The sequence below is a fragment of the Pipra filicauda genome, unplaced genomic scaffold (assembly GCF_003945595.2).
Source record: "Pipra filicauda isolate LSUMZ 115617 unplaced genomic scaffold, ASM394559v2 scaffold217_size2002032_pilon, whole genome shotgun sequence".
In the NCBI taxonomy this organism is placed as follows: domain Eukaryota; kingdom Metazoa; phylum Chordata; class Aves; order Passeriformes; family Pipridae; genus Pipra; species Pipra filicauda.
In genome coordinates, this window is record NW_024104329.1 from 931,220 (window position 1) to 956,058 (window position 24,839).

General features: G+C 40.1%; 1 protein-coding gene and 1 long non-coding RNA gene across 8 annotated transcripts in view; both read right to left on the reverse strand.

The window, feature by feature from the left end:
• Nucleotides 1–24,839, reverse strand: part of TSPAN4 (tetraspanin 4) — a 360,542-nt gene that overhangs the window by 75,541 nt on the left and 260,162 nt on the right. For all 7 annotated transcript variants that reach the window (XM_027727703.2, XM_039381185.1, XM_039381187.1 and 4 more), the window contains one exon: nt 239–430. In XM_027727703.2, coding sequence (XP_027583504.1) covers nt 239–430 — 192 coding nt within the window. The remainder of the gene's footprint in view (nt 1–238; nt 431–24,839) is intronic.
• Nucleotides 12,847–19,902, reverse strand: LOC120323232. The gene is made up of 2 exons (XR_005563523.1): nt 19,726–19,902; nt 12,847–13,017 (listed from the first exon to the last, which is right to left on the reverse strand). It is a non-coding gene; the product is annotated as an uncharacterized LOC120323232 (long non-coding RNA).

Consider the following 24,839-nt stretch of genomic DNA (forward strand, 5'->3'; position numbering starts at 1 on the left):
ATCACCTCTAACAATTCCCTTCTTGCAGGTCTCATCCTCCATGTTAAGATTAAAAGCATGGTCAGGGATGATCAAGCACTCCTTAAAGTGATCGAAGCCTGATTCAAACATGACTCACATCTCATCTGTGTCAAGTGAGCAACTTGTGTTGAAATCCTTGTCACTGTAACATGCATTGGAATAGTAAAAGCACCATAAGACAGCAAACACCACAGCAACATAGTGGTTTAATACTCACACTCAGCAGGAGGCACTTGTTTTCTTTGATGGCACCTATGCAGCCCACGAAGCCAATGATCATGACAAATGTCCCTGTGACGATCAGTAGGTTGGCAGCAGATAGGGACGGGAAAGATGAGGAGAGAGTGGCAAAGTTCCCTTGGGTAACAGCCAGCCAGATGCCTACACCAAGGATTCCACAGCCCCCCAGCTAGGAAAACAAAGAGAAACAGAGAAACTCAATTATTGTATCCAATCAACTCCAGATATTAATCCATGTCAATATGGCAGTGGTAGAATGGCTCTGCTGAGGTAACCCAGCAGTCACACCTAATAAGAAATGATCTCCCCCTATGGCATTTTCAGTAGGGTAAACAAAGCAGAAAGAAAAAAATGATAGAGAACTCATCAGTAAGATGTATCACTCAAGAAAAAGACACATATTTCCTAAATTCAAGATACGACTTTAGATACCAGGTCTCTTCCTCTCTAGTGAAAAAGCAGACACTGAGTAAAGGAGAGGTTCCCAAAGGTTCAGTTCTCCTCTGGGAGAACTGAAAAAATTCAATGGGACTGAAAAAATCCATGTCCAATTTAGGTATCTTTGAGAGTTGCCCAGAATGGCTGCAGCACTTCTGATATCCTGTTCTTCCCATCCTAATATACACTGTCTCTCATCCCTGACACATACCATAAACAGATCTCGCCAGAGCATTTGCCTGGCAGAACACCCCATTATTCTTCTTATTAGTTCCTGTCCAAGGTCTAGCCTCTCTTGGAAGTAAGAGAGTAGTTAAAGTGTCAGGGGACCAGAGAAGGGGGAAGAATCCTCCCATAACATTAAAACTCCCCAAATACGTTTACTCCTAATGTGACACTTCATTGGTAACTCAATCCTCAGAAGAGGACTTGTCTGGTTTAGGAAAAATTTGAGGAGGAGCAGTAATACAGGCTTCCTAGGCACAGGAACAAGGAAAAGGGCGGATGCCAGCGCAGGCAGCAGCCACCACAAAAGCATAAAATTTACAATTATTATATACACAAGGAACTTTCAAAAACTGCAAACATTTATAATCATGCTGCTTATAACTGAGAAAACCTGCAGAATTGTAACAATCTAAGTAAAGCTGAGCAATTAAACAGAATTAAATTGAAGGGGGTTTTGCATTATTATATAGTCACAATGCATCTCATTACTTAGGTTTCTTTCTTTCCTGCTCTCCCTTTAAAATAACCAATTTTTATTGAGTTCTATAATTGCACTTTATTAACCAAATCAATTAAAGGCTAGGAAAGAAATTGTGTTCCTAAGAGTATTAAGCCAGACACAGGAGCATATCCATTAAATACCTGCATAAAGTGGATGAACATAAGGCAGCTCATGAACCAGGGAAGGAAAAAGATAGAGCTAATCCTGGGGCAGAGCTAAACCTCAGAAATGAAACACAGAAGAGAAACACATAAGCCAAAGTAATTTCTTACACTAATTACTAAGGTTGTCTCTGAATGCCACTGAATTCCCTCCCAGTAAAGGACAATAAAGGCAACTGTGTTTTAAGGCAGAACTCCTCACCTCAGCTGCAAACCAGTCTATTTTGTTCAGAACTAAGGGACTAAACTATACCTTCATTGCAATGCATCTCAGCTGCATCAACCTGCGTGTCTCCACTGAGAAAAGGAAAACTCCTGGACACAGGGGCTCAAATCACCTCACTCAGTAGCTTTTTCATATTACAAGCATCCCATATCACCATATTCATCCTTTCTCAAGTACCCTCTACAAGAACCATGGAGGGATAGTCCATGCCATGATCATATATCCTGGAAATACCTTCCCTCTATGTCCACTTACAGACCATGGTCTTTAACATGGTCCAAAATGATTAAAAAATAACCAAGGGAGAGGAGGGGGAAGAATACTTAAAGGAGGTAACCCATAAAAAATCATTTAGGATAACTGAGGGAATATAAACAAAAGCTATCATCATGGCCTAAGGAAAAAAAATTGAATCAAATTAGGAATAAATTCCCTAAAATGGGAATAAAACTCTGAATGTCTACGGTACTACAGAACAGCATCAAAGGAGAGGTGACAGACACCAAAGCTAAAACCAAAATGGTCAGAATGTTGAAATACAGTCAGGAATAGGACTAAACTGGCCAGGGACTGGGACAGAAAGCACAACTGTGCTTCTGCATCTTCAGCCTGGTGGAGGTTCTGCCTCAAAAATCAGCCTTGGAGCTGCAGGCACAGTGAGGCCGCACCAACAGACCAATTAAGTCGAACGAAGGTGGATGCCCAGCAGCAGCAGAGGCATGACCCTGCAATATGTTTAGCTATTATCTTCAGTCCTTTGTTCTGAAGCAATTCAACAGCACCAGTAAGAGGCAGCTTTTTTCAGCAGCTTTCATGCTCCCCGTGTTGCTACACTGCTCTGAGTGATACCAACACCGACAACTATCATCAGTATTAAAGGAGGATGCTGTAAAGGCAAGACCTGCTTGCCTGCTCCTCCATCACCCACTAAATTCTTTATGACACTCAATGCATAATACTTGAGACATCGTTGCCTGGACATTTGAATCCAGTCTCTTCTGACTCCAAAGTCATTCTTGCTTACGGAAACTGGAAAATCACCAGTAGCACAAAACATCACAAAAGTAGGACACCGTTTGTGCAAAATGCCACGACTGTGGCTGTACCCATTTAGATCAAGGATGAATATTTCAGGTCAGTTGGTCAGCAGAAGTATCTCACTACAGTGCCCTTGATTCAGAGATACTCTCCATCTTCCTGTTTTCGAAGAGATAATGCACAGCTCTTCCTTAGGTTGATTAACCAAACTCTGAAATGCGCAAAGGGATCCCCTGAACATTAAAACATCTGGCTCAAGCTGGATTTCCCAATATCAGCACACACTATTGAAGACTGCTTCACCCTAGTTCAGCCCTCTTCCTTTTCCCACATCAGAACACCCCCTTTATTTGGTCCCCAAATAAATTTCCTAAGTTGTCACACCAGGCCATGGAAACAGGCTGCCCTTAATTCGAGTCTAAATGGCTCTTTAAAGCCCCCTTTTCCCCACAGAGCGAAGCACATCTGCAAGTCTCCGTTCACTGGCGTTTTAAAACTCAAGCACCTGGTTAAGGAAATGCTTAAGGGAACCAAGACCCACCAAGACAGCCACAGGAGCCTTTCCAACAATAGCCAAATGCTTTCTTTTCTGAAACATTCAAAAAGCTTGCTCCCTGCCTCATCCCCCATTCTGAGCTGAACAGCGCATAACTCCCAGTCTAAAATCTAGGGATTAGAGGGATCACATTTCTTTATTCTGGATCAGAGCCAAGAGAAAACTGTTGTAGTTGGTTCTGTGCTGCTTGTCTGGTTTTACTTCTTCCTCTTGGTATCTAAGGCCCTGTTAGTTATGGATAATTTTACGTAGTTATTTATGATGTTCCCTTTCCTCCACTTTTTCTCTCCTTACCCCATTCCCACCCCTCAGTCCTTTTTTTTGTATCAAACAGTCAGAAGCAGAGTGAAGAGATGATAAGTTTTGACAGTTTTCAGGGCTTGTCGAGACGTGAAATTAAACAAAACCAAAACCATTAAAGAGGCTATTCTTGATAATTTGGGGATTTCCATGCAAACAGTGATGCTGTCATGATTAAAAGAGAAAACACTAAAACAAAAAGATTAGTGAGAAGTCTACAGTTTAAACCTGATCGATTGGTAGTCAAATGAGAGTCTGTATCAACTCCATTTAGTGATTGCAGTCGACTTTTAAAAAAATCCCCCTGAAAGATGTCAGGCTGATAACAACTTCTTTTCATTCTCTTGTGAAATGTTTAACACATTATTTGCTTAATTGTTCATGATAATCCACTCTCTTGCAAGCAGGGCAGCTCATGGCAAAACCTGAAACAAAATGATGCTTCCTCTAACATTTTTTTCCCCAATAAATGTTGCACATTATTTTGCAAAATCTTTTATTCTAAAGTCAAAACAGTTGGACACCAGAAGGAATACTGTCATAGCCCCGAGACTTAGGAAATTTGAGTCAAGTGTCTGTTCCAGGACAGATGTCAGTGTAAATCTCAAATAGGCTATTTAGTACGTCTGTGCCTGAGCTGCAAAATTGTGAGTAAAAGGACACGAGCAGCGGGTTCTTTGCAGGCCCTGGACTTTGCAATTGGCTCTGGAAGGAGCAGATTATTCTGTTCAAGACAAATTGCTCATAGGCATTTATACAGCAGTCAAGCAGTAAAGCAGTTGCCTTCCTCTAAAAGCATAAACTGAGTCTCTCTTCTTCCCCAAGAGATACACAGATGTGCACTTGCTCTCTTGGCAAAAAAAGCTGCCTATGGAATTAGATCCTCCACATTGTTCTAATGGGCTAGAAAATAAATTATTCAGGCTTCAGTGCATACATTTAGAATTGATCTTACAGTATGATAATCAAAGTAATCCCAAACAGCCCTGGATATACGCATGTTGGTGGAGAAAATTATTTTGAAGTTACAGCTACACACTTAAAATACTGCAGGAGAAATTGCCTCATTGTTCATGATAATGGTGCTGGTGTCTTTAAGTGGGTTTTTTATTGGTTTTATTACATGGAAAATGCACCTAATTGAGGCTTTTCATATTGTATCTGATTAGGATCCACTCGTCATACTTCCTCTTTTAGCTAAAAAAATTTCCTTGTGTATTAAGAAATATGCTGATAACAGAAACCAAGTGGATTCTGAAAAAACAGTTGTTTTGCAGTTAAATTAACTTCCCTGGAGGATTTTTCTCCCTAGTCTCTACATATTTAAAATAAAAGGGCTTTCTCAATCCCACTTATATGAATATGCTTCCCCCTCTAAGTATGTAGTTAAAGCATACAGTGAAAAAATCAACATCTAAGCATCAAGAGCAGCGATCTGAAAGTTATCCAGCAAACGTTCTTGTAATATTAGGTATATTTAAATTACTGTCCCTTTCTGCTAGACACATGGAAGAGGTGGAAATGGAATACATATACACACAGACAAGATCAAATGAATCAAGACTCTTACATGGAAAAAGCAGAAGCATGTGTGCAAATGCAGAGGCCGTGGTGCTCTATATAAACGTGTGCGAACAACCTGTTCATGTAGTTGTTGCCTATTTAGAAGGAAGGAGGAGTCACTTCAGGAAAACAACTTCAAACACACTGGCCACTTCTGGAAAACACCTTCAAGCAGGTAGTTCATGGTCATCATACTACTGAAGACCTCGTAGACATCCCTCTGCACCACACCACCAGGACCCACTGCCAGTGTGCAGGATAACTGAATTTGCAGGTGGTGTCCACTTTGGCAGAGCTCATGTGACATAAAGTATCACCTCAGAGTAGCACAAGCTGCATTTCTTTCACTAGTCAGAAGTCTGAAATTTAACAAATATGGGATAATAGACAGAAATTTAACAAAGGATGGTACAAAATTTGATCCCTTTGTGCCTCTGATTTTAGACAGTTAAATGGAGTAGTAAATGTGGAACGAAGCACATTTCCACCCTTGAGAGTATCGAGGCTAAAACTAAAGAATATGTGTAAACCTCATCCAAAATGGCCATGATCTGAGCTGTGTCCTTTTAGCAAGAATTTTAAAAGAACTAGGAAAAAAATGTTTGAAAAAAGATCAGTTAGTGGGGACCACAATCTTGGGAAGAGACTGGAACAGTAGCAGTAAACAGTAGCAGTAAATAAACACCAACATGGAATGGGAAAGGTGACTAGAGGATCATTATTCATTTTTCTTAAGATTAAAAAAGATAGAGCTTATTTGGTCTGCAGGTTGAAAACCAATAAAGTAAGTACTTTTTCACAAGACATTTAAATAAATTCTAGAATTCCTTGCCAGAGAATTTTGTGGATGTCAAAATATATGCAGGTTCAAAAAGGGATTACACAAATCAAATGAGGAAAAGGTATCGTAGCATTTCTTAAAAATGATATTTGACTTGCAGTCTTTGCTCCATTAACTGGTGCAGCGGGTAAAAATGTCCTGTCTTGTCTCTACTTTTTTCTTATATTCTCTCTAAGCATTTCTGAGCAACCCTGACCAAAAATAGGGTACTCGTCTAGATGAAACCCTTTCAATGTCATGGCCATTTGTATGTTCTCCTTACTTCACCCTCTTCCCCTCCCTAGTTTAAATGTTCACTTAAAGTTTGAATTGATTTTTTTTTCCACTTGCTTGCTTGACTTGGCTTCAGCCTATTTTCAGAGACAGGGCTTTAGATATAGAATTTAATCCCTGTTTCTCCTTACCTACACATCACATTGGTGTTTTATCAATGAATACATAGCTTATTTCAACCAAAAATTAAAATATCTGTTCAGTCATCAAATTTATCAAATTTAGAAACAAATTCAAAGTCTCTTTATCTCCCTCAGATCCACTGGACCTATAAATGCTGTATTTCTTTTCTTGTCAGCATGCAGATCCTATTGAGCCTCTTCTCTCTCAGACTTTGCAAATCTGGAGTAAGACCTGCTAACCTCTACACACTCAGTCCACTCGATCTTTTTGCAGATTAGTTGCAGGGAAATCCTAAAATTTATTCCCAGGCATAACAGACTCTGGTGTTAGTGCAATCAATAGGTAAACTAGAAACAGCACGGTGCTTATGCCCACGTTTTCAGTATGGCTTATGGAACTTGGGCAGCTGTCAGCAAATTCTCAGCTGTCATCACTTCAGAGCACTTGAGCTGTCTCATAACTTGCATCAAAAAATCAATGAGAACAGGGCTTACAGATCCTCTAGATCATTCAAAACATCTCTCTGATTTCCCATCCTAGGGAGTAAGCAGCCTTTTAAAACCTTGGCTGAATGCAAGCATGTCCTTTCCACCCCATGCTCCACCCACACACCTTTAGCACCTTGATTGTCAGACTGGCTGATTAAGCACAGCCCCCTGAAGAAGTTTTTTCAGAGGAGAATAAACAAGAGTAAAAAAGCCTCCAATCTATTGAGTCTTGGGATAGACCTCAAAAGTCTGTTAAGACTTGGGATTTCAACAGTTAAGCACTTCATTAGGTTTGCACAGAAGGAGAGAAGGGGAGGGGAGGAACAGAAAAAGAAAGGGAGAAAAAAAAACCCTAAAAAACCTAAGCCTGTGGTCTGTAAAGCCTCTTGGTAAAAGGAAACAACCCAGAAAAGCCTCTCTTTATCTAATTCAGATAGGCTCTCTGTTGCGTTGCTTCTCTGACAGACACGTCCATTCTCAACTCCTAACGAGTGCTAGCTCCATCCAGTAGACAGACATTATTCCAACTAATTACACATCACAAACAGATGCTGCTCTACTCCCAGAATCAATGTTTTTTTTTAGAATATCTCATGGCAGTATGTTCTCTCAAGCCAAAATCTGGTGCCATTTAATTCCGCTTTCGAACTCTTTCACTAATATCTCCATGACTTATTGGAAGATGTTTTAAAAGAGCACAACTGTGTAAGGCACAAAGCATTTGAAATGCCAAGCTCTTCAGCTCTGCACATAAGCAGCAAAAATTTAAAAGCTCTATGAAACTAGTTGTTTGCCCATATTCTTTTCATTTCTGCTTGAAAATTACTTTTGAATACAAAAATCCCATCTTGCAATATGGACCATTATGTACATGAGCAGCAGAAAAACGCCTCCAAGAGTTGGAGGCCTACATTCCCAGCTGGTGTCAACCGGCATGACCAACTGGTCACCACCCTGACCAACAACTGCCAAGAATCCAGTCTGGATGTCACATTTTCTCCTGAATTAACATCCTGTCTCCCTCTCCTTTAGAAGCCAGTGTCTTGTCAGTAGTGCAACACAATGTGCAGCATTCAACATAATTTCAAAGTAGATGTGATGTACCATCTTCCTCGAGCCTCAACTTGATATCCTGCATGACAGGGAAACAACTGTCATGTGAACACAGGTAGCTGAGTGCTGTAATCCTAACCTGTGTTCTGCCTGCCAGCATGACATCCTGGGATTCATACCCTCGCTGCCTTCTAACTCCACTGTAGTCTTGTCAAAGGTTAAAAGAAACACATGTCAATAGCTCATGTTGTTGCTTTTCTTCCTTTTACATCCTACAAACAGGCTTTGTTTTAGAGTATTCCACCCAGTGCATGAGCCTGACAAATACCAAGTGATTTTATCAAGCCTAGAAAGACCTCTGAAGTCCCATTTGTAGACTGTGTGGGCAAGGAAACATCACAAGAAGGGCATTTATTTTCATAGTGTCAATAATGAAAACATTATTGCTGCTTTTTCAGTTATCCTGGTGAGGATTGAGTCTCAGGAACTTAAGCCCTAAGAAATTCATTATTCTTTCCCAGTTGAGTTCAACCACTAAATTGCAGTCTCATACAACTAAAGTAAATTTGGAGACAATTGAAGACGTCAAAAGACAGAATATCATGCTGACACCCCGCTAACAGAGAAGTGAATAAACAGTCATTCAGTTAATCCCTGCTGTTTTATGAGTAGTATTCTCCTACACACTTTCTCCTCCAAATCGTAGTTATCTATCAACTACAGTTACAGAAGAACAGAACTACAACATTTATGAGTTAATACACTCAATCTAAATAGCGATGGCTTCCTTTCATGGGCTCAAAATTCACTGAAACACTTAAATATGTGCTCAATCGCATCCTTATTCAGCAAAGCAATAAAAGCATGTGCTTAACTGCCACTGGCTTTAATTAGCCATGTCTGTACTACACTTAATTGCCCCATGCTGCAAAGCTCTATCATTGAGGATGCAAAAACTTGCAGAAATAGAAAGGTGAGAATGACCTATTAAGGCAGCATTGCTGACAAAAGATTAAACACGATCAAAGAATATTAAAAAATGGTGATTATCAGTGCCACAAGCACCTAATTTGGCAATTTGCCTAACCTCTAATTCAAATTAAGGATTATTAGGAACACATTGAGTTAATGACAACACACTGAAACAGAGCAAATGCATGAGTTAGAAAAGGAAAAGGGATGAATTCACTACAACTACTCTTTTCAGGTTCTAGCTTTAGCTGCTGCCAAACCGAAAGTGTTAAAGCTTTTTCATCTGCTCCTCAAATATAATTTCTAAATCCACCTGAGATTACTGTAATGAAATGGATACAGTTGTAATGAGGAATACACGCATGAGGTCTGGAATCAGAATCCATCAAACAAAGTTAAATCTTTTAACAGAGAAGCAGAGATGGAAGAAAACTGGGTGTGACCAGGAGTCCCTGTTCTGTCTCACCCCTATAGCAATAAATAACTTTTAAAATTACTTTGTAGCATAAACTGAGAAAATACCAGATCTGGAGCTCTAGATGCAATTTTAGTCACCTGTTGTCACACACGTAGCACTAAATACCGAAAGCAATAGAAGCAAATAAAAATGTAAAGTTTGGTCTTTTATACAACATAAAATGTGATTTCTGTAAAGGAGATTGCTGATGGATAATTTTACCTGAACCATTTGGTGAGATGCTGAGAGAAACTGAGGATAATGAGCCTCAAATAATGACTCCAGAGGCCACAGCTCAGTTCATTGGTTTACCACAGATTTCTTGTATTAGATGAAGTCCAGATTATTTGGTATCTTTAGAGCTTTTCTATCCCCTAGAGGTACTGGATGGGTTTAGAGTAAATGGTAGTGAAATATTAGGATGATACCGGTCATATAAAAAACAAAGATAAACAAACAGGTTTCTTACAAAAATACAAAGATGACAGAGATGGTCAGTCTATTTCATACTACTCAAAAAGTTTTTAAAACATGTTGCAACAGGCACGGTCTGCAGAAAAATAAAACGAAAACCAACTTTATATTCCATATTTAATCCATACAAAGGTATGTAGATAGCACAAGGCTGGTTGCTATAGAAACATCCACAGTGAACACAGTGAACACAGATACTACAGTTGAAATGCAAAATTAGTCATGTATCTAAAGAAAATTGCTGATACTGTCAAAAAAAATTACGACAGCTAAAGCTGATACCCTCTCTCACAAAAGCTTTCAAAAAATAAGTCTTGACTGTATAAACCAATACTTATTCAGAATATTTAATCAAATAATCTCCCGCAGTGTGCAGTGGCAGAAGCTGAACTTAGTTCTGGAAGTCGAGTCAGATCACAAGAGTCTCTGGTTTCAGAATGTGAGGGCAGGTGGCCTTTCCTAACATGTTTGGTTTTTTACGCCTCGAGGCTGATTTTAAGAGCCTCCTTTCTCAGGTCCCAAACTGTGCTGATGTATTCCACTGTGATTATGCCTAATTTTCCTGATGAAAACGTCTTGCAAGAGGAATTGTTCTTCTTTGCAAACTTACAGTCTACACGATAGAACATCGTCTTCAATTCCTCCAGCAGCAATGCAGCTACGCCACATTCTCTGCTCCCATTCAGCTTTCTGAAGTTTACTCAGTAGTCAGGGACAGTGTCAGCAAGAATATATACAGGGTCACCATCTAACACTGTTCTCAAACCTACCAGTTTACAGCAGAGGGCTGGAGGTGAGGGTCAGTGGGAACACCAGCAATACAGCACTCCCTGCCTCAGTCCCACCACAGATACTGTTCCTGCAACCTGCTTTCTCTGCCCAGGTGCTAGAAACACCTGAGGACAGACAAACGTTCTGTATCACAGGAAGTCCCTTCCCATTATTCTCCATCTCCAAAACCACAGGACTCTCAGGCTGATTCCTGGAACACCTAACTTTCTTCTTGAGGAGCCCTCCTCAGGAATTGAGCCCATCAAGAGAAGGGACAGAAAGGTTTTGGGAAGCAGAAGAACTTTAACACAGGATCTCATTTCCTGAAGTTAAGCTTTTCATGGGGACGGGGAGAATGACCAAACTTGTACACCACAACTGGCTTTTAATGAGAAGTCTTTTTTTAAACAGTCCCATCAATTAGTGGCTCACGTGGTCATAGGAAGTGTTTCTGCCACATTCAGTATTGATCCCCTGATCAATAACAGACTTGTGAGCAACAATCACACCCTAAAGCCTCACATCACAAAGCTCATCTTCTTTCACTGAACACCATCAGAAAGCTGAGCAAAACACATTCTGAATCTTTTATGGATTCTTTTTAATGGATTCTTAATAATATTTGTATAAGCAAACGAAGTATTTACTTCCATCACAATTGCCTAACAATTCCATGTAAGCAGTCCCTTGTAACAAAACCAGCGTTACGTCTGGAATAGCATCTCTCACTTCAATAGTTCAAATGCCTTGTCAAGAAAACTATTCTAATTGGGTAGGAGTACAAGAGAAAGCAAAGATTATTCCCTTGTTTTATGTTAGCAATTTTTAATGATTGTTTATTTATATTAGACTTTGCTATGCAATAGCACATCTGAGGCTGTTTATACACAATTGTTCGTATCCCAAGCCACTTCCAAGCATGGGCAGTGTGCCATCAGTAATGAATGGCACCTCAAATAATCTCTTTTTCTGTTGTAGCTATCCCCAAAGGAAACATTACAGTCCTCTCTTATCACCAACCAAATATCTGCTATGGAAGCATTTCAGATGCTTTAGAATAAACACATGTAGTTAAACAGATCTGTGATCAGCAGCTTCACTGCAACGTACAGATAGGAGAGCCCACAGAATCCCCTGCTTTCACATTTTATTTTGCTTTTTCTCTTTCGTGGATCTGTGGAAATAAGCCCAAAGATTATGACATAAAAGTGAGTGTAAATATTCCCTCTGGGACCGTCCAATCAACGAGTTTACACTAGGGGCTCCCTCAAAATAGTCTTCTGGTTATATAAGTACTGTTGACACTTCTGAACTGCAGAAGATTTCTAGACTAAACTTCACCTTTTTTTGTCAAATGCTAGCTGATACAACACAGAAAGACTGCAAATACTTCTTCTGATTTCAGTTCTATACCACCAACATTTAGGCATCTAGAGTGGGATTCAGGTCACCTAACTTTTGATGTCAATGCTATTACTGGTGCCTAGAAATCAATGTGGCTAATCATAGTGTAAGCCTGACTTTGGTCAGCTGAAGTGCTCCCTAGACACCATTAATGGCATTGACCAGAATTGCCCTGACTGCAGTGGTAGCCTGGACGCCTTGAGTTAGGGCAACTCGAACCTCAGCTCAAATTTGTATAAGCAAATCTGCCCAGACTCTCCTTCATCTGTCATTGGAAGGAAACAGGCATCTTCAAAGTTCACTCCAGCCTGTTCTAGAATATGCATCCAGGACAAATGACCCTTTGGGAAACCTACTGTATGCAGTGACTGAAGGGTAGCTGGAGCAAACAGCATAGACAACATAAAATCCCTCCTTCGCCCCGATACCTAAAAGATAGAAAAGATGATTCTCTCTGAGCTAATTTGGAAATTAACTCATCTATCCTTATTAATTAAAATTACATATTTTTTTATTCCTTGTGATAAAATCATGCTATCACATAGATATTAAATCCCCATGTGTGTGCAAATACACACAGAGAGCAAGAAGAATCAAATTATCTCAGTTTAGCAAGTCCCTTCTAGTCAATACTCATGGAAAGCATTCAGATACATTTACATTCTTGCACTGCCCGTTACGTGTATTACTTAGTAGCTCTTAATAAAGAGACATGACTGACATGAATTTATCTCTTTATTACTTTGCCCCTCAGGTTATAAATTCATGAAACAGTTGTAGTTTATTGCATTTTTATGTTTGTCAGTTTTATTTACACACTCTTTCTTGCCATTAGATGGGAAAAAGCTTTTGAGTTTCTGCAGATCCTCAATCATTCTGTGCTGGGGCCTGAAATGAGATGGAAACAAAAACTTCTGGCTCATCTAAAAATAAACGGTCATCTCAAACACTTTCTCAGCACATCCTTCCATCATAAAGTACTGCTACATAAATATGACTTCATAAATTATATATCTTAAGTCTTTGTGTGCTCACAGCAGTTTACCAATAAATGTTCTGCAATATCTACTTAAAAAAAACTAGACATAAAATCATTACCAATGATGATAAATGACTACAGTTTAATAACAGTCAAGCTGACAAAGCTGAAATGTCCACAGGGTGCACTGCAATTCAAATGCCACAGGTGAAAAAATAAAAAGCTTTCAAATATAAATGTTCCCAACTTCAGTAAAGAGAGGAAATCTAGAGAATGGCCCTGTGACACCAGGCTGTGTACTAACTCTAGGATGTCCCCCAAAACAAAACACTGGAATTTCATATAAATTTAGTAGAGAATAAATGAACTTCAGAGCAGAGATGGTTGCAATGTCTCTGTGCTTGGTGGGACAGGTCTGACTAGAGTATAGAATCAGAGACAGACATGGGAGCGGGACAGAAAAGGAAGTCAAACATCGAGAAGCATAACTTCATCCAAACAAGAACAAGAAGACATTTTGGACAGTGAACCATATTCTTGGGTTAACTACAAATTTAGCTTCTCTGGATAGGAAAGTGGAAGGCAGCAATGGGACTCTCAGTACGAAATCTTTCTGTTAAGTTCAAGCTAAAACTTGTGGTTGTGAATCAAGGGAAAAGTCTTATTTAATAACTCATCATGAGGCCACTTGGACTCTGCAGCTGTACTATAGAGAACCTGCTTTTAATTAATAACCTGTAGTCATTTAAAATAAATGACTGTTTTCAAATTGTAAACAAGCAGTTCTGTATAAAGAAAAACATCTCAAGATTATTTCAGCCATCTTCATTCCCATTCCATTAACCATTTACCAGGCAAAACATAATCCAAGGGGCAGAAAGCTCTCATCTTCAGCCAATGAAGTGAATCCCCAAGAGGCATTCACTTCAATATTATTCCTGGCCTTTCTCACTCTCCCAAGGGTGAGCTTTACCCAGCAAGCAAGAGCAGGACAAGTTTGCCAGGACAAAACCAAGAAAAAGAATCCAATTTTCAGTCCACCTCCTCTCTTTTCCATATCTCTCTAAAGGTGTGACTGGTCATTAAGAAAATGCTCTCTCAGAACAGGCAGGTATCAAAAGTACACAGCTGAAAAATGAGGAAAGGATAGCAGGATGAATGAGTATCCTCTAATGGACGCAGAGAGATAAAGCCAAAAAACATGAAGGAAAATATTTTGAGTAAATAGCCTATACTATTTAACTAGTTCCCTCTAGACTCTGATCTGGATGAATGTTCCCTCTCCATTCTTGACCTTCATCTTGAGATACGCTATCTCAGCGACTTTTGTTATCCTACAGGAGCTCTGCATACATCCATAATTTGAAGACTTTCTGTGTTCACTGTACTAAATCTCCTTTATGCTCAATGACTGTGGTCTCTGATTTGCTTATGGAGGGGGAAAGAAAGAATTGATGGGAGAAGGGAATATCAAAAGGATTGTTGTGGTTAAGCCAAGGGTTGGCATGACACAGCTAGAGAGTGACAATCCCAGAGGGAACGCTAGGGATTGGAAAAACTTTCCTAGAGGAAAGCTCTGAAGGAAAAGGCAGAATTCTCAGACCTAGTGTCTGCCTTCCCTTCACTGCAGCAGCACAGGGAGAGCTGATGAAAATATGTCATTGTACTCCTTTATTTTAAGGGGAAAAGTTACTATTGGCAAGCTGCTGTCTGGGTAATTGCTTTCGTTTTGGTCTGATGAATCTGAGATTTGTTGTCAGCCTTCCAGGGGCAGTGAAAAGCTCATCTATTTTCTCCATTTTATCTGGATAAAATGGCCATGGGATTTGCTCAGCTGGGCAGCATTAGTGTGAATGATTATGAGGAAGTGCTAAAGCGCCACCAAGACATGCATGGCACTACTAGAGCTGTTTATTAGTCCTCTCTAATAAAAACTAGTTCTTATAAAGAATAATTATCCTCAGTTGTAATCTTTAATAGCTATGGCTGGTGCAAGCAGCTAGGTTCTGAAATACTTAAATAAATACTCCTGTCAGGACCTCCAGGGAGTCGTGACCAAAGTATGACACCGTTCTCAGTGAGCTCAATGCTGCATCAAAGTCAGCTCTCTTCAGGCTTTTTGTGTAAAATATCATCCTACTCTGCCAAGCCCAAGGAAAGCACAGTCCATCTTACCCCGACAGCATTGTAAGTACAATTAGGCACGTTCTATATGCTTACACAAACTCACCCATTAGAAGAGGCAGAGTAGAAGAGATTTTAAAGACAAGCAGAAACAGCTTGCCCTGCAGTGAGACCCTCTTCTTCAAAAGTGCCTTCCCAGCCACTGCTGCTATTGAAAGAAGTTCTCATTTGGGAGAGGCCTGAGTCTGTCACACTTGCTTTCACTCAATACAGAAGCTCAGCAGAGGCTTCTAGGCAATATAACATTTTTGAGACTGAAGAGGAAAACCCTGGCTCAGGCAGGAATCCTACTGCTTTAATATAATGCTAAATAGATTCAAAGTCAAGTTCTTTCTCTTTAAACCTGAACTAACCAGGGCTAAGCATGAAGTGAGCCTGAAACAGCTATAAGCAGCTAGAACAACCCCAAAACTCCAGTGATGTTGGTGGCACAACAACACTTGGTACTTAATATATTGACACTCTTTGGGGCTTTTCCCTAAAAGGACTTCTACCAAGTAAAACTTTTGGCTTCCCACACTATTAAATTGAAAAAAACAAGCATATCCTTACATTAAAGCCAGTTAGAAATGGGAAAATAACTCTGACAAAGGGGATAAGAGGCTCACAGCGAAACTTTCATGTCTCCTACCCAAGAGCAGCTCCTGGAAAGCCAGGTTTATTACAGACACAATCTACTCACAATAAAACTTTGCTACAGGGCAAGAAAGCCAATGGCTGAGAAATAATTTCTCTCTGCAAAGCATCTGCTTGCTGACTTTATTGCTGTTGCCATCTTGAACTGCAAAATTAAATAGTGGCAACATTTGTATGAAAAGGAGAAATGCTCAGCATCACCAATGAGAAATGGTTCTCCTCTCTCTACATCACCCTCCAACTGCTCTCCTTTTTAAAACGGACCCTCAAAGGTTCTAGCAGGAAAAGAGAGTCCAACATTTCTCCAGCTGCCTCTCAATGTATCAACATATTCAACAGCTCTTCACAGAAGCTGAGGCAGAAGCACTTGGATGTAGGGTTGAAGGGGTGTCAAACCCTTTTGCCAGTCCAAGGCATCACCTTTTGCAAAGCAATGGCCATAGGGAAGTGGGAGGCTGTTCCAGCTCTGCAGCTGGAGTGCTGACCAAAGAGCGCTTGTTGCCTGTCCCCAGGTCTTAAGGTTATTAGCCCTGAGCTGCCCTGGGACATTATAAGGATTGTTTCACTGCATCCTGTGCAATATCCACCCTCTACCATTAAACTATACCTCCATAAAAGCTCACTTCAGTCTGTTCCTGATGGCAGTGGCTTACAGGAAGGCTCACACTTGGGGGCCTCAATGGCTTACCACCACCTGTCCCACAGCAAACGGATTGATGCAAGGGCAGCCAAAGCTCTTCTAGCATAAACTGGGAGAAAAATATCAGCCAAGCAGGAGATAGAGTCTGCAGCAATTCCAGCCTCAACAGGCCCATCTGAGACACTTCAACATGTTCAGCTGTGAGGACATGATTTTTATGTGATGCCAGATGGGTACAGAAAGAGGGAAGAACCACTTACCCATAATGCTCTGTACCAAGACATGCCATCCACCTTTCTGATGTCAGAGCATTTTTTACAAGCGTGCCATTCACAGCTAAATTCCACCCAGGTGCTGCTCATGCCCTCCACCCCCATGATGTCTTCTGTGGACCAACCAGATAAGGAGTTTGTGAGAGTGTTTTTGCATTCACAAACACTGTTCTCTGCTTAGATTTAGTGAAAAGCTGCCAATGTGGCAGGACTAATATAGATACAAAATGCAAGGTTTAGAGCTCACTAGATAGACTTTGGTCAATGAAATGCCTCTTGCCTGGGTCTGCAGCTGCTCTATAATGGGTATGTGATAGAATTTGAACGTGCACCGGAAAGTTTATCCAATCCTAATCTGCTACTGATGATCTCTGCTGTCTGTGTAATAATGGGGTAAACCTACAGACAGGCAGAGCAGATGAGATAAAAAGAAATAAACTAGTTTAAGTCTGTCTGGTCTGCAGAACACATCAGATAAAGCCACTTGTGATACAACAGGAGTTAAGGGAAAGGAAAAAGAAGCAAAAGAAAAAGGAACAAAACCAAAAATGAAAAAGCTGTGTGCCCTCAAACACACAAGCACATGATATGTAACGTATAACTCTAACAGAGTATTCACTGTCCAAATCTCTGATGTAATTTATAATATTTCAATTGCCAAGAGGCATGAATCACATGACATAGCCAAACCCAGTGTCTACAAAATAGCACTGACTTCTAAGTAGTTATGCAAACATGCAGAACCTTTTCCTATATGGTTTATCTCTCCACCCAATGTGTAGGGGATATAGCATGCAGTAATGTAGAAAAGCAAAATAGAGATCCCTTAACTGTCTTCAATTGAAAGAACTATTGGCAATTCCACACAATTCACTAACTTTCTGAACATAAGCCAGAAACAAGTCAGCAGAGCATTTGCACCAAGATCAATGGTTTGGAAAATTTGGTCAACTCATACAATCGCACTCTGTAAATGAGAAGAGCCTGAAACAGCAAGAGAGTCTCTCCAGGGGGAGGAGCAGCAGAAACATGAAGTGTAATGAAGCTAAAATAATCGAATCCTTTTTGTTTGTTTGTTTTCAAATTCCACTTTTTGAGTTAGTTTGTGAAGAATATCAATCCAAAACAGAGACCCAATTCATAATGCAGAGCATAAAAGCAACAGCGTGCCTGGCTATTGATACAAGTTTTGTCTTTTGAAAGACTCCTGTGTGGATTAGCCCGAGCATTTGTACAAAAAGAAAGAATAAGGCAATTTTCTCTCCTTTCTCACAGTATCTTCCCCTGCCGTTCCAAAGCAGGTGTGAAAAACTGACACACATAAATATCATATCTGAGCCAGTCAGGGAGAGCAAGTACAAATGAACCTTTTCGGGACTTTTCTCCAATTGTGCCTCTACCTGAATTTACTGAATTACAACGAGAGGAAGGGAGAAAAAGGCCACATTGCCACTTTCGGGTTTTTGTAGCAGAGGCCTTGGTTTTGACTTGCACGGCAACAGTGACATGCTTAAAGAAATTTTTACTGTAAAATTTTATTACTGAGATTAAACATACGGTTTTTGAAGAGGGATGCTAAGAGCATACCTTTTTGTACATGTGTGTGTCCCTCTTACCCAATGCCATACTTCTGCCCTCTTTATGAGCTATTCCCAAACTTCCTCTGATTTCAAGAGTTCTGGTTCAGGTTCCCACTTAACCTTAGCAAGTGCTTTATGGTCCTAACAACACTATGTAGTATTTTCAAAGCATCCTTTTTAAAAATAAAAGGGTAACACTGAAGACAAATTTCTTAGTTCTGAAGAAAACTGCTAGAAGGCCTTTCTTCCTTCCCCATGCCATTGCAGACATTTTCAGCTGGTAGGGCTGTTTTTCAGATGTAGAAATATTTCCAGATAAGTGAACTGAGACAGGCTCCTCTGAAGTTTTTTATGATGAGTACTCCCACCATCACACAAATTCTTGTCATTTTTGAATACAGAACCTACTTGCACATAAATATGTTGTATTCAAGCGCCTTATGACTATTTACCACTTGCTATAAAAGACGACAGGCTCAGAAGGCTGCTGTGCTTCCCCCCACAGCAGAGCAGAGCCTATTCAGCCTCAGTCTACCTTCTCTTTTTGTTGAGGGAGAGAGAAAGAAGGAAATAACTATGTGGTTTTATTCCTATCTCGTTTTTTCACTATTGTTGATTCTACTTTGTATTGTATTTCCCTTCCGGAAAAAGTATAATTCAGTAAGGAAGGGCACAAGGGCTCTTTACTTTATTGCTACAACAGTGGCATTTAAAAAATAATTAAAAACCCACAACAAAACTGTCAGCTTGCAGAACATTACATGAAAATACAACAGCAACAGATTTCACCAAAATTAGAGCTGAAGCGCAGCTTTTCCCTGCATTCCCAAGTTTTGCCACCTCATGTTTCCAAAGACAGGCACCAGTGTCACTGAGCTGTGAACTCCAAGGACTGTGGCTTTACATGAAGAAAGGTATAACAGCTGCGTGAGTCGGAGGTCCTTTCACAGACTTGGAAAAGCTCTCTGCCATTCAGTAAATGCCAGGCTCTCAAAAAACTCTCTGATGGTAGATTATGGAAACAACTAAGCATGAAATAACTGTGATATTCTTCAACACTTAACATATAAATATAGGAAAAAAATCCAACTGAAGGGGGACAACAAGCAAGAGAAAATATGTAGGACATCAAAAACACAAACCTGAAATTGATGTGTGTGCATATAAACAAAAAAAAATATATACTAAACAGGCAAGTTATTCCACAGTATAAATCATGCAGCTCCATGGACTTCATCAAATTTAGGTCTGACAGTGTTGTTTATGAGCTTCCCTCCACTACAGGTTTCTATTCCAGGACGATACCTTTTCCCTTGTCCAACTAGTCAGCAGTTCCCAGCTGCACAAATGAGCCTTCCTTGTCACCTCCTTGGCTGTTTCCCTACCCTCTGCAAATACAACTGTCACCTCTTGGCTGTTCTGCATCCTGGCCGGTTCTTTCATCCCACCTGCATCTTCCTTACAGCATTGCTCAGCTCCCCCTTATCTGTTAGGAAAGGAGAAGGAAAAAACACCAAATCTTTGCATTATATTTAATTGCCTTACCTAAAATCATATTCACCCCTCCTCATTCTGGACAACAGCAATTCTTAAAAATCTGATTACACCCTTCACCTGAATCATCTTCTCAAAGGATTTGTAACAATGGTCTACCAAAGATGGATGTTTACTTGTTGCTATACTTCTTAAAATCCCTTTGTCCCAGTATGTGACAGTCTTCACCGAGTAATCCTCTGTGTCATACGTTTAGGGAACACTGTCTGTCAAAATTACAAAGGAACCCAATTGAAGCTGACAGCATATGTTGTCCTAAAAATCTCCAACATTTGTTATCAATCAACTTGTAAAGCCGAAAGGTTGTCAAGCAAATCCAAAAGATGAAACTCCTGCTCTTCATAGCAATCACATATGATATATAAGGGACTGCTATCCCCGAAATACTCATTTCTGGGAATTCAGAGCAATCAGCCCACTGTAACTGTTCAATGCTATATTGTGATAAAGCACTTCTCTAGACTTTCTTGCCCAAAAGACCATCTGCAGATAGACACATAACTCAAGAGATCACAGCAGAGATGTTCTACCAACAGTCTGGTCATTCTTACACAACTTGCTGTTTTGGCATTTGACGGGTGAGGGTGCTCATGATGAAAATCCCTACATCCCTCTTTTCATGCTCTTCAAGTTTCTCTACTTCTAATGGTTTCATCTGTCTGAATTTGTCTGGAAGAAAACTGTTCAGTAGGAAGATCAGAAGAGCAAAGAGGTGAATCAATCTAAGCCTGAAGGATCAACACATTCTCACCTTTCTATGTGCTGTGCCCTTCTTGATCCATGTTGTAACTCCAGCTTTTATAATAGAAAACAGATTACCTTACTTCTACAAAAGCTCCTTTTCTATTAATTATTCATCTGCCTAAATTAGAAGTTACTCTGCTCATACAGTAAAAAATTATGTGTGTTATAACACCATCTCCCTGCTAAACTAACGGCTCACTAATAAAGTGGGCATCTGCCATTTGATTATAAGATACTTGATTACTTGGGGTAAGCCCAGGAGGTTAAAAAATACTGGCCACGGGTACTTGTCTGTTCTGAAGTTTATGTTTCAGGTTCTTTAATAATTTCCACTACCTGACATAATTACAGTGGATGCAAAGGTTAACCCCATGCCTGCTTAATGACTTCAGTATCCCAAGATGTTACATCTGCAGGAAATGATGATTGTGGTTGTGCTATTCGAGTGCCAGGACTAAAGTAACTGCAGTGCGTGATGGGACAATGGAGCAATGAACATGTGTCATCAGACTGTTGGCACAATACAATAATAATCAGACAAGTAAAGGGATAGAGAATGCTGCAGGATTAGAAACAATTTCCCTTATCAGCTTTTTCTAGTAGTATTCGCTCAGGGACTCACACAAATTAAAAACCGTGATTGTGTTTTCTGAGAAACGGAGGTAAGCACACAGGTATCCTGCTGGCATTTTCTACATGCAACCTATTGCCTTTTGGAAGGGGGTTCAGTCCTGGATCCTTTCCTCAAACAAGCAGCTAATAGCACTGGATGTCTCAGTACGGGTTTCAGAGCATAAACAGGGAACACAGATTTGCAAACAATAGGATTATAGCAGAGAAGGAAGCCCAAATCGATTTTGATGCTAAATGGAAGGATAGCAGGAAAGGAAAGTCTCAGACCCAGTGCTCCAATAATATTTCTACTACAGTCCACAAAGAGCCCTCCAAGTAATTTTGTGAAAATGAAATACCACTGCTGTCTTGTGGTTTTGCGGGGGTTTGTTGCTGTTTAAACCGAATGTTTATGAAATGTTTTTGAATTGTTATTGCTCTTTGTGGGATGTTTACATTTTCCTGCAGAGCAGTATGAGATATGCTTATTCATAGACGTACAGGGTACATATATTGCTATGCAGTAAAATACCACATTAATTACCAACCCCAGCTCCCCGTCTCTACGCTACAGACACTGGTGGTAACTTTAGCTGAGGGCCATGAAGCCTGATGTAGGGCAACCAATGAATATGTAAGCATACCACAGTACAGAAATACATCTCACTCCTCAATCTTTCTACAGGTAAGCAAAAGAAACATGAATTTTAATGTTTTGAACCTATTTCAAGCCTGCAACTCTTATGGAGGCAATGCCACTTCTGCAATCGTGGTCAGTGCTGCATCAAAACCACTGCAGTAGAAGGATTCCTTTAACAGTACAAGAAAACTAAGGGAAGAAATGCATCTTCCACAGAAATCACTTCCTTATTAACCAGAAGGAATCCATGCGCAGCTCTGACATTTCAAAGGCACTTGCTAAATAATTAGATGAAGCTTTGTGTGAGGACAGGTTTCTTCAGGAGACCAGTCTCACCACTGTAACAGCAGCCCCATGTTTACATCAAAGCACACCAATACAAGCAGGCATGGATGAAAAATATCACCAACATGACAGAACTACTCCAAATATCCAGTGACTACAACCTCCAGTATTTTATTACCTTTGTAATCACTGACTCCAAAAAAACTTCCCAAGAACAAATGAATTAAAATAAGCCACATGCACCACATGCAAGGTTTGTATTATTGCAGTTGTGTGGCAGAGGGAAAAGATAGAAAGATAAAGTAGAAATGAGCACTCAGCTCTCTTGAATCCTACTCTGATATCTTGTCTACAAGGCTTTTTCTGCTCTCAAAAAGCTGTAGCTACAGGCTTTCACAGCATGAAACAGGCTGTCTCCATCAAACCCTGGGCTGGGTAAAGATCTGCACAATACAAAATTAAAGGAGTAAAATCAACAGCTAAAATCCTTTTGCCAATGAAGATTGTGTAAGCCCAAGATAACATTATGTTGCAGGGTTTTGCCAGCTATTAACTGGTTGAAAGCTGAATGGGAAGGAAGCTAGTTAAACTGACACATATGATGCTGAACATTGATTTTTTCACTAAATTGTTGTCCACACAAACCCCAGTATGGACATTCCTGAATTGATTTAAAATTGACTTATAATGATTTAGTGTATGTTTACTCTCTATTGACTCAGGTTGTGGCCACAGCAGGGAAAAAAAAAGTATTTGCGAACAGAACACAGCAACATGTACTGTGAAACATCTTAAGAAGAACAAGGCTGTCTAATATATACTCTTAAAAACATCGAGGTTTGAAGATTTGTCAAAGACAACGTAGAGCCATGGGAACGCTCATGGAATTGCAAAAAATTCAGAGGTTTTATTTAACAGAAAATAAGCTATTTCATCTGGAAGTTACTTCTCCTCAGCTAAGGCAGGGAAGCCAAACACGTGCAAGCTGTTTGCTTCAGTTTGTCCATTTTATTCTGTATTTACTGGATAATCAGTGTTCGTGCTGGTAGCTAACACAGATGAAGGACAGGGCTTTGTAAAATACCCTATTCTGACTATGCCAGGATACCCTATGCTGACCCACCAGGATACACTAACACTGACTTAATGTTCTTTGAACAGCAGTCACTGTGCAGTGCATGGAAGTCCAGTTGTATCATAACACAACACCAAAGACAACTTTACAACTCAGTAAGTTGTAAGTGAGGATGGTCACCAGAAAAGACCTTTTGGCTCACATCAGACTACACAGCAACCTCGGTGCCAGCACTAGACTCCAAACAAGAGTCCAGCTTGGGAATGGCATCTTGACTACTCACTAGTGGAAGGTGGTTCAAGACCCACAGGTCTAATGTCAAGTCCTATAGAAACATAAACCATTTTCATAATGGTTGTGGAGCATCAGAAGAGGGTTGCACATCAACATAAGGTGACTTAAGCAGAACCCCATCTTTACTAGAATCAGAGCTGGAATATCTGGATTCCTGGAGGGAAGATTAAAAGGGAGGTGAACATAAGGAAGAAACTCTTTACTGTGTGGGTGACTGTGCACTGGAACAGATTGCCCAGAGAGGGTGTGGAGTCTCCCTTGCTGGAGATATTCAAGAAGCATCTGGATGCAATCCTGTGCAATGTGCTCTCGGATGACCCTGCTTGAGCAGGGAGGTTGGACCAGACAATCCACTGTGGTTCCTTCCAACCTGATCCATTCTATGATTCTGTGATTGTAGATCAATGTGAGCTTACCAACTGATAGACAATGCTCTATGCTGAAAATTATACTGAAAGGAAAAAAAAAAAGCACTTTCCTTTAAACAGTGGTGAAACCATTACAAACCTAGGTCTTGACACAGGCCCAGCCATTCAAGTTTGCTCATTTATTTTTGACTTTGAAGTATCCTCTATACAGATGTATTTGCCTGCACAATTGCAGATGCGAAATTAAAATCTTCTTCCCCTTCCCTGGACAACAATTCTTTTCTGCTACACACAGTTTATGGGAGCTCACTCTTTGATATTTTTTTTAATAACTTGTGTTGTGTCTGGCGCTTTGGGGAGTGCCTGTGACAGAAAGCATTTTATTACTTCTCTGTTTGAGTTCACTGCAGAGAGCTCACCAGGCCCTATCACTGAAAGGACATATCTAGGCAGCAATTTAATCAAGCAGTGATTGAAAAATTAAAGGTGGCGGTGATTAATATGGATTTAAGACTTCTTTTGTTTGAATGGGTTTTAGCTAGAGAACATGGCAGCTGGGATTTTTTTATTTTTTTCCCCCACTGAAATAGAGGGAAGGATGAGAAGGGGAACACAAAGGAAACCTCTAGGCAGATCATTTCCCTCCTTTTAGTATGCAAATAAAAGTCAAGGGAAGAGGTTACACACAGTGTATATTATTATCCTTAGGTAAATAACCAAGCGTAATTTCAGCAATCACAAGCACACCTCTGTGTGTTAGTAAAGATCCAGTCACAGAAATTCAGTTTGGACCAGCACCAGAAGGGAAAATTTCTGCCCAAGACACAAACAAATTCTGACATTGAAT